The sequence below is a fragment of the Amblyraja radiata genome, chromosome 12, assembly GCF_010909765.2.
Source record: "Amblyraja radiata isolate CabotCenter1 chromosome 12, sAmbRad1.1.pri, whole genome shotgun sequence".
Classification (NCBI taxonomy): domain Eukaryota; kingdom Metazoa; phylum Chordata; class Chondrichthyes; order Rajiformes; family Rajidae; genus Amblyraja; species Amblyraja radiata.
Genome location: NC_045967.1, coordinates 944,287 through 955,371, shown reverse-complemented (window position 1 = coordinate 955,371; position 11,085 = coordinate 944,287). Strand labels below are relative to the sequence as shown.

At 43.0% G+C, this 11,085-nt stretch overlaps 1 protein-coding gene across 1 annotated transcript; it reads left to right on the top strand.

The window, feature by feature from the left end:
* Positions 1 to 1,469: 1,469 nt before the first annotated feature.
* On the top strand, positions 1,470 to 6,412 carry LOC116979413 (ras-related protein Rab-23-like). The gene is given in 2 exon segments (XM_033030978.1): positions 1,470 to 2,228; positions 6,390 to 6,412. Coding segments are annotated over 2 exon segments (582 nt in total). The 5' UTR covers positions 1,470 to 1,669.
* Positions 6,413 to 11,085: the final 4,673 nt, after the last annotated feature.

Below are 11,085 nucleotides of genomic sequence, written 5' to 3'. Positions count from 1 at the left end.
AAGTGAGAGAGGAAAGATTTAATCAGAATCTGAGGCAGCTTTTCCACACAAAGGGTGGTGGGTGGAGGGTGTATGGAACAAGCTGCCAGAGGATGTAGTTGAGCAGGTACTATAACAACATTTTAAATGCATAAGGGCAAGTACAGGGTTTAGAGGGATAAGGGCCAAACGTGGGCAGGTGGGACCAGTGTGGATGGGGCAGCTTAGTCGACACAAGCAAGTTGGGCCTGTTTCCACGCTGTATGACCTTATTAGCAGATATGCCCCAGTTAGTAAATGATTCACTGACCAAGGAACAACTTAAATCTTGTACCAAAAGCTACAGGAAGAAATGTGAGGAAAATATTTTTTGCACAGATATTAGTTGTGATCTGGAATTCACTGCTTGTATGGGCGGTGGATGTTTAATCAATCAATGTATATTGACTGCACTTTGTTTCCCTTCCCTGTGCCATACCATCTTGTATTACTAACATGTACCCCAGATATATATCCCAAAGGGTTATTTAGTTTAGTTTATTGTCAGGTGTATCGAGGTACAGGGAAAACATTTTGTTGCGTGCGACCCAGTCAGCGAAAAGACTGCACTTGAATAATAGTCATGAAGAACTCAGTCCGAAGAAGGGTTCTGACCAGAAACGTCACCTATTCCTTTTCTCCAGAGATGCTGCCTGACCCACTAAGTTAGTGCAGCATTTTTTGTCTGTCTTCGGTATAAACCAGCATCCACAGCTTCTTCCTACACATTCATGAATACAATCGAGCCATCCACAGTGTACAGACACAGGATAAAGGGAATACATTTAGTGCAAGATAAAGTCCAGTGCAGATTTAAGATAGTCCGAGTGTCTCCAATGAGGTAGATGTTAGGTGAGGACAGCATTCTAGTTGATGATAGGATGGTTCCGTTGTCTGTTGACTTCAGCCTGTCAAAGTGCTGGTGAAAACATTTGGCTCCAGACTCTTATCACTGCTTGCAGATTTGATGTAATGAGTCATTTTTCTAGTGTGTAGGTGCTTATCGCAGTTCCAAATTTAAGATCGCTGTTGCAAAAAAAAAACCTGATGGAAGATCTCAACGGGTCAGTCAGCATTTATGGAGTGAAATGGACAGTAGATTTGTGACTCTTCTTCAGAAAGTCCAGAATAAAAGTTCTGTCCATTCCCTCCAGAGTTGCTGCCTGATGCACTAAGTTCCTCCAACAGTTTATTTTTGTGAGAGATCTGCAGTCTTTAGTATCTCCATCCCATGGTGCATTCTTCAGCGCAGCCTATAAAAGGTGCACAAATAAAACACAACCTCGTTTCACACACCTAATTAGACAAAGTACCAGTTACCCCACCAACTGTCCCATCAGGAAGCTATTTTAGAAACCAGCAAGTATTTGTTTGATGTGTTAATTTTTTTTTTCAAATCCAAGATTGATTGACTGGATCAAAATCTTTGGATAGGTCAACTGGTTCCGCCAGTTGTCCGGGGTAACCGGCTGCGAGCGGCCGCCCGCCCGCCCAAGAGCAGACCCCGTCCGCGGCCAATGTCCGGGAGGCAGCGACGCCGGCCCGCTGAAGGTCAATGAAGCAGAGCTGGGCTCTTCACTTTTAACCATAGGGAGAGTGGTGGTATTCCTCAACAAGCGTGCGAGAGCAGGCCCACGTGCGCAGCCCAATCATGATGGAAGAGGATATCGAAGTGGCCATCAAAGTGGTGGTTGTTGGCAATGGTGCTGTTGGTAAATCAAGCATGATACAGCGGTACTGCAAGGGTATTTTCACCAAGGATTACAAGAAAACCATTGGGGTCGAATTTCTGGAAAGACAAATTCAAGTTAATGAAGAGGATGTCAGATTAATGTTATGGGATACAGCAGGCCAGGAGGAATTTGATGCCATAACAAAAGCCTATTATAGAGGTGCTCAGGCATGTGTGCTGGTGTTCTCCACTACTGATCGAGAGTCTTTCGAGGCTATCTCAAGTTGGAAAGAGAAGGTTGAGGCTTAAGTCGGAGATATCCCAACTGTACTGGTACAGAATAAAATAGACCTCCTGGATGAAACTGTACTTAAAAATGAAGAAGCAGAGGGACTTGCCAAAAGGCTGAAACTTAGGTTTTATCGGACTTCTGTGAAGGAGGATTTGAATGTGAATGAAGTTTTCAAGTACCTGGCTGAGAAGTACCTTCAACGACTGAAACAGCAAAGCACTGAAGAAGAACAAGTACACACAACAAGCTACTTAGAGATAATATATATAAGCATCTGGATAGACAGGGTCTGATTAGGAACAGTCAACATGGATTTGTGCCTGGAAGGTCATGTTTGACTAATCTTCTTGAATTTTTTGAAGAGGTTACTCGGGAAATTGACGAGGGTAAAGCAGTGGATGTTGTATATATGGACTTTAGTAAGGCCTTTGACAAGGTTCCTCATGGAAGGTTGGTTAAGAAGGTTAAACTGTTGGGTATAAATGCAGGAATAGCAAGATGGATTCAGCAGTGGCTGAATGGGAGAAGCCAGAGGGTAATGGTGGATGGCTGTTTGTCGGGTTGGAGGCAGGTGACTAGTGGGGTGCCTCAGGGATCTGTGTTGGGTCCTTTGTTGTTTGTCATGTACATCAATGATCTGGATGAAGGGGTGGTAAATTGGATTAGTAAGTATGCAGATGATACCAAGATAGGGGGTGTTGTGGATAATGAAGAGGATTTCCAAAGTCTACAGAGTGATTTAGGCCATTTGGAAAAATGGGCTGAAAGATGGCAGATGGAGTTTAATGCTGATAAATGTGAGGTGTTACACCTTGGCAGGACAAATCAAAATAGGACGTACATGATAAATGGTAGGGAATTGAAGAATACAGTTGAACAGAGGGATCTGGGAATAACCGTGCATAGTTCCTTGAAGGTGGAATCTCATATAGATAGGGTGGTAAAGAAAGCTTTTGGTATGCTAACCTTTATAAATCAGAGCATTGAGTATAGAAGCTGGGATGTAATGTTAAAATTGTACAAGGCATTGGTGAGACCAAATCTGGAGTATGGTGTACAATTTTGGTCACCCAATTATAGGAAGGATGTCAACAAAATAGAGAGAGTACAGAGGAGATTTACTAGAATGTTGCCTGGGTTTCAACAACTAAGTTACAGAGATAGGTTGAATAAGTTAGGTCTTTATTCTCTGGAGCGCAGAAGGTTAAGGGGGGACTTGATAGAGGTCTTTAAAATGATGAGAGGGATAGACAGAGTTGATGTGAGCAAGCTTTTCCCTTTGAGAATAGGGAAGATTCAAACAAGAGGACATGACTTCAGAATTAAGGGACAGAAGTTTAGGGGTAACATGAGGGGGAACTTCTTTACTCAGAGAGTGGTAGTGGTGTGGAATGAGCTTCCAGTGGAAGTGGTGGAGGCAGGTTCGTTGGTATCATTTAAAAATAAATTGGATAGGCATATGGATGAGAAGGGAATGGAGGGTTATGGTATGAGTGCAGGCAGGTGGGACTAAGGGAAAAAAAATTGTTCGGCGCGGACTTGTAGGGCCGAGATGGCCTGTTTCCGTGCTGTAATTGTTATATGGTTATATGGTTAATATGAGCCACATATTGGTATCAATACCACTCATCATCATAACCCCAGTGTCTATACTTGATAGGTAATATAGATCATGTTCTTGGCACCAGGGCTAATCCTGAATGCAGAAATTCAGGTAGCCTCCTTCTTATCGAGTCCCCACACAAGAGTAGAAGTTGTTCAGGCAGAGCATACAATGGTGTCTGTCTTGCGTCTCTTGTGCTTCTTGTCCGTGGTGATGGAAAGATTGGTGGAAACAAGGGCCGCAACGTGAACGCTCTGTCCTTGACCTCAGGTAGCTTCCTGAAGCCCACTCTTTAATGTATAAACAATCAAGGAGAACCCAACACAATGTCTTCTCATTGAACAAAATGTCCTGATTGTTAAAGTTGTCTGACATTTCTCCTTTGGTCTTGTGTAGCTTGCATGTTTTATATTTTGTGGGCCATTTTGTCCTCACATTAGATAATATACTTCAATCCTTCATGGATCTTTTGGGTGTATTGAGTGTATCAGCCCAGTCACACTCCGCTGTGCATCAACAACTTAGCAGTGGAGCAGGTGAAAAACATCAAGTTCCTGGGGGTGCATATAACGGATACCTTAACTTGGTCTACAAACATCACATCTCTGGTAAAACGGGCACAGCAGCGTTTGTACTTCCTCCGCAGGATGAGAAGTTTACACCTCCACCCTCCCATCCTCACCACATTCTACAGAAGCACCATTGAATCAGTCATGACCAGCTGCATCTCTATGTGGTGCGGCAGCTGTACAGCTGCGGACTGGAAGTGCCTTCAGAGAGTGGTGAGGACAGCGGAAAAAATCACTGGGACTTCTCTTCCTTCCATCATGGACATTGGTTACAAACGCTGTCTGACAAGAGCTAAGGGCATTACCAGAGCCCCCACACACCCACAATATGGACTGTTTACACTGCTGAACTCTGGGAGGAGGTACCGCAGCATGAAGAGCGGGACAACCAGGTTCTGCAACAGCTTCATCCCCCAGGCCATAAGACTATTGAACTCACAATCAAACCGATGCCAGAACTTTCTTATACATTGCCACTTTTAAAAAACTTTCCTACATATCTATTTTACAGAACTATGCACATGAAGCACTTTTTATGGACACACTAAGCACTGATCGCCTGATATAAATGTTATATTCTGCTGCTACTTCGAAGAGTCAATGCAACGAAATTTTGTTCAATGTGCACTGTGTCTATGTGTATACCTGAATGACAATTAAAGTTAATCTAATCTAATATTGAATTACTGGTGGTCAAAGAAGCAACCAAGATGTAAACGTTGGACTCTTGCAGCAGTCAGTGCCACGGTTCATCAGAAAGAGACACCACAGCCCTGAGTAAGCTCTTAAAGTGCAAGTTATATCATTCTCACGTTAACCCTCATCAACTCTACTGGCTCCACTATAATGAAATGAACCGGAGATGGCTTTGAGTTCTGTTCAATTTTCCCTTACGATGCCATGGACACATCTGTGCAATTCTTCCTTACTTTATTTTATCACTTTGGATTTTGTATCAATAGACAATAGACAATAGACAATAGGTGCAGGAGGAGGCCATTCGGCCCTTCGAGCCAGCACCGCCATTCACTGTGATCATGGCTGATCATCCCCAATCAGTACCCTGTTCCTGCCTTCACCCCATATCCCTTGACTCCGATATCCTTAAGAGCTCTATCTAATTCTCTCTTGAAAGCATCCAAATAATTGGCCTCCACTGCCTTCTGAGGCAGAGAATTCCACATATTCACAACTCTCTGGGTGAAAAAGTTTTTCCTCATCTCTGTTCTAAATGGCCTACCCCTTATTCTTAAACTGTGGCCCTTGGTTCTGGACTCCCCCAACATTGGGAACATGTTTCCTGTCTCTAGCGTGTCCAGTCCCTTAATAATCTTATATGCTTCAATAAGATCCCCTCTCATCCTTCTAAATTCCAGTATATTCAAGCCCAGTCACTCCATTCTATCAACATATGACAGTCCCGCCATCCCGGCAATTAACTTTGTGAATTCAAGGAAGAGTCAAATGTATTTATCATTCTTGTTAAACTACCCGTGGCAGTCCTTTAGATACAATTTCAGTTCTTTGTTCACTTGCTATATATATACTTGCTGAATAGATATATATACCGTTCTGAAAACCCATCTTTATAAATGAATATGATTTTCCCACACAATAACCTTTCAAACACCACAGCTCTTCAGTTGCTCAGCTTTCGATGATCTTAGCGTTTGGATGACTTGGCACCATATATCTTTGAGTTCCTCATTCGATGAATAGTTAACGCCAGAGATGGAAGAGCTGATCCTGACATTGTGATGATCATGCACAATGGCAAAGTATGAAAAACCCCACTTTGGAAATAATCACAAGGCTGTTTTTTTCTTAACTAACCCTCAAAACTGTGTTTGTGGTAGCCATCTCACTACTATACAGAATAAAAAGCTACAAGATGGTCGAGAAGTGTAGAAACAAGGAACTGCAGATGCTGGTTTACAAAGAAAGTGGAGTATCTCAGCGATCAAGCAACATCCCTGGACAACATTGGATAGGAGGATCCCAATTCAAAATATCACCTATCCAGAGATGTTGCTTGGCCCAAAGTTACTCCAACACTTTGTGTCATTTTTTGAAACTTATCTCATGGCTTTTGCATGGCTACCTATTGCCAATTCACAACTCCCTTCTTCCAAGTGCAATACGATCATAATGATTCACTTTCCTAAAATGGGGCCACAATAATGAGCTGAAGAGAATTCCTGCAGAAATATTCCTTTTGCTTGTCTGTACTTGTAGGAACCTCTGCAGAGAACTCCTAGTGGAAGAACTCCTAGTGGATAATCTGCTCCCCCACTGGTGCTGATGTAGTGTGCAAACTGGAGGCGTGTCTGTGAGCATAAACAGCCCGTTAATTGACAATTGATGCCCACCAACACCAAGGTGTTGCTCTACAATGAAGATTATTCATACAACAACAATGGCAGACTTTAGAATCATCCTGACAGCTCATCACATTCACCTCTTAGTCATCATCTGGATCCCAGCCCCATGCTGATTAAAGTTTACTCCTGTGATTTTTCAATCTACTGAGATTTGGGCCTTCATAAATCACATCAGCATCTGACATACATCTCAATCTGATTTATTGTTGCAGTCGACAAACATTCTCCTACTCTTCAGTTAAAGTAATGTCAATACAACATTGTCAGAAGAAATGCATAAAAAAGGGATCATTTCAGACAATTTATTATTTTTACTTGACTGCAACTAACCATTGTTCAAACTTTATCTAATTTCCTGCAAGGTTTCCTCCCTCCAGAATGTAGTGGTGTCAACTGATAATTTTAATGTACTATACATTGTAAAAAAACACTACCTCTTCAGTCACTTTCCTTGATTCACTTCCAGCCTAAATTCTGAGCACTCCTGCCAACACAAGGCTGATAGACACACATAAAGCTGGAGTAACCCAATGGATCAGGCAGCATCTCTGGAGAAAAGGAATAGGTGACGTCACTCATCCCTTCTCTCCAGAGATGCTGCCTGTCCCGCTGAGTTACTCCAGCTCTTTGCGTCTATCCTTGGTTTAAACCAGCATCTGCAGTTCCTTCCTAAACATAAGGCCGATGTTCTAATTACTTGCATAAGATGTACAGACACCAGCTGAGGGCTGGGAGATTGTAAGATTACTAGGCAGATCATGGGATGTGTTTTTCACCCAATCCTTCTGTGTGTAATTTTCCAGCTCGCTTCATTTTGTGCCACACCGTTATATAGTTTAGTTTAGTGATTCAGCGCAGATATAGGCCCTTTGGCCCATCAAGTCTGTGCCTACCAGCGATTGCCATACACTAGCACTATCTACTCTATTTCCTTATTATGAATCTATACACTGTAAATGGATTGATTGTAATCATGTATTGTCTTTCTGCTGACTGGTTAGCACGCAACAGCAGAATACCTCGGTACACGTGACAATAAACTAAACTGAAACTGGGGACAATTTACCATTTACAGAAGCCAATTAACCTACAAACCTGTATGTCTTTGGAGTGTGAGAGGAAACCGGAGCACCTGGAGAAAACCCACGCAGTCATAGGGAGAACGTACAAACTCCGTACAGACAGCACCCGTAGTCAGGATCGAACCCAGGTCTCTGGTGGCAACTCTACTCCTGCGCCACCATGCCACCCTTGTCATAGAGGTATAGAGTCATAGAGCAGTACTGCACAGAGGGAGGCCCTTCTGCCCAACTTATTCCTGCTAACCATGATGTATGTGCTAATGTAATTTGCCTGCATATGACCCATCTTCCTCTACTCCTTTCCTCTCCTTACCTGTACTAATTGTCTTGTAAAGATTGTAATTGTAAAGTCATAAAGTTATACAGCACAGAAACAGGCCCATCGGCCCATCTAATTCATGCTAACTAAGCTGCCTACCCGAGTAGTCCCATTGGACTACGTTTGCCTGTATAACACAAGTCCTGGTCCTGGTAACATCCTTGTGAATCCTGTCTACGATATTTCCACTTTAATGGCATCCTTCCTACAGCTCATTGACCAAAACTGTACACAATTCTCCAATTATATTGGAGAAGGTCTCTTACAAGGTGCCACATTCTGTGCTGCAATCATCTCTTATGATATTTGAGCAGGCTAGGATTTTATTCCTTGGAACACTGGAAGATGCAGGACAAGAGGGACAACTTTTTCACACAGCGGGTGGTGGGTATATGAAATGAGCTGCCAGTTGAGGCAAGTATTACAGCTTTTCCCACTGAGAGTAAGGAAGATTCAAACAAGGGGACATGACTTGAGAATTAAGGGACAGAAGTTTAGGGGTAACATGAGGGGGAACTTCTTTACTCAGAGAGTGGTGGCTGTGTGGAATGAGCTTCCAGTGAAGGTGGTGGAGGCAGGTTCGTTTTTATCATTTAAAAATAAATTGGATAGTTATATGGACGGGAAAGGAATGGAGGGTTTATGGTCTGAGCGCAGGTATATGGGACTAGGGGAGAATACGTGTTCGGCACGGACTAGAAGAGTCGAGATGGCCTGTTTCCGTGCTGTAATTGTTATATGGTTATTATATGGTTATAATATTTTAAATATATTTGGACAGGGACATGGATAGGAAAGGTTTAGCGGGATATGGGACAAATGCATGTAGGTGGTTCTGGTGGAGATGGGACATCTTCATTGGCATGGCCAAGTTGGGCTGAAGGGCCTGTTTCCACACTGTGAGACTCTATTTTGAAATGACTTGACGGTAAACTGTGCACTAATCCCAAACATTAGTTCAGAGGCTTATATTCAGGGGAACTTTAATTTATGGGAATGAACAGAGTACAAATGTGGGGCAGGGATGTAGCATATCTCAGACATGATAGAAACTGCACTCTCTGCTGCTCTCTGCTAGAACCCAATCCAGAAATAAGGAGGTGGAATTACAGCATTCCTGAGGATTTGCGGTCTCTCTTTTCAGATGCATAACAACTGACAGGTGTGACTCTGGAGACTATCGTCCTTGTTTAGTTGCGTTTAGTTTAGTTTAGAGATACAGCTCAGAAACAGGCCCTTTGGCCCACCAAGTCTGCACCGGCCAGCCACCCCCACACATTAACATCCCACACACACTGGGGACAATTTACAATGATACCAAGCCAATTAACATACAAACCTGTACGTCTTTGGAGTGTGGGAAGAAACCGGAGCATCCGGAGAAAACCTACGCAGACCACAAACTCCGTACAGACAGCACCCGTAGTCAGGATCGAACCCAGGTCCCTGCTGGCGCTGTAAAGCCGCAACTCTACCGCTGCGCCACCGTGCCAGGTAACCGCCCCACCTTGTGTCGAATTATACAAGAGTCAAGCTTTCTACGTACAAATATCAATGCAGCACGGGGCAATTTCAATGGTGTTTACAACAGACCCAACCGCAGAGCATAATAGTACAAGGGGTAGTAAGGGAAAGGAGGGAGATGACAATAGTTCAAGAAAGAATGAAAACTGTTACAAGTTCTGATGTAGAAATTGAAAAGAAAAAGTCAGTGGGAAATAATGTGAACCTTGTAACATTGACAAGAGTACATTACAGATCACATTATGGGAAAGAATCGGAAGCAGTCAAATTAGGTAATGATAGAAATAAAATAAAAAGTTGATACAGCATCCTTGAGTGTCCAGGACCGGAAAGGATGCAGAAAGTTGTGACCACGGCCCAGTCCATCACCGGCTCTGACCTCCCCACCATCGAAGGCATCTATCGCAGTCGCTGCCTCAAAAAGGCAGCCAACATCATCAAGGACCCACACCATCCTGTCCATACACATCATCTCTCCGCTACCATCGGGCAGAAGGTACAGGACCCTGAGATCTGTTCCATCCAGGTTTAGGAACAGCTGCTTCCCCACAGCCATCAGGCTATTAAACTCGACAACAAACAGACTCTGATCTGTAACAGCCTATTGCACTTTATCTGTTTATTTATGTGTATATTGAACTGAACTGTTCTGTATTTTTGCATACAATACTCTGTTGTGCTGCAGCAAGCAAGAATGTCATTGTCCTATCTGGGACACATGACAATAAACTCTCTTGACTTGACTTGATTGAATTGGAAAGAGTATGTGTGAGAAAGAATGGATTGGCTATCCTAAATCCACTTCTTTCAGCAATGTACAAAGGTGGAAAATTCTCTCATTTTAAGTAACTTTAACTTACACTCCCCTCCCTTTCCACCTCGCCCACTTCCTCCACCCCAGTTGTTTAACCAGTTACACAGTTCTCCACGTTGTACCCCACTTGAGTTCACACTGTCTGAACCCAACAATGAGCTGACCAGGCACCACCCTGACTGAGGTCATTTGTGGCCATCCCTCACTGCTCCTGGTCTTTCCTCACTTCCAGCTCCTCGTCCCCCTCCCCCTCCTCACCCACTACTTTCAGTCTGAAGAAGGGTCCCAACTCAAATCATCACCCATTCTTTTTCTCCAGGGATCCTGTCAGACCTGCTGAATTACTTCAGCACTTTGTATCTGTCTTTGGTATAAACCAGCATCTGCAGCATACTAGGTGGAGCTTTGTTGGGCGTGGTTATTTGTAATACAATTGATTAAGTTGATGAGTTAAATGTGAGTCAGCAAAGTGGCACTGGAAATCTTGTCAACTCCAAAACCTCAATAGAAAAAAAAACAATCAGTACGGTAATAGGATCAGACAGATTAGATCAAGGCGGGTTTTCGAAAGGTGGGAAGTGAGCGTTTGTTGGTGGTCAGGACATCAGAGAAATCATTTTTTTACAGATTAAAAACCTCTGTGGAAAAACAGACATTTTTTTCCAATTAAAAAAAAGATGAAACTTAATCATTTCACCAGGTCAAGGGTAAATAAGGAGATTAGAAACTAATTAAACTTGAATAGTATGAGAAAACTGCAAAAGCAGCTCAGCATTCGATAAGATAAGTTGAGGAGGATGAAGAAAATTTT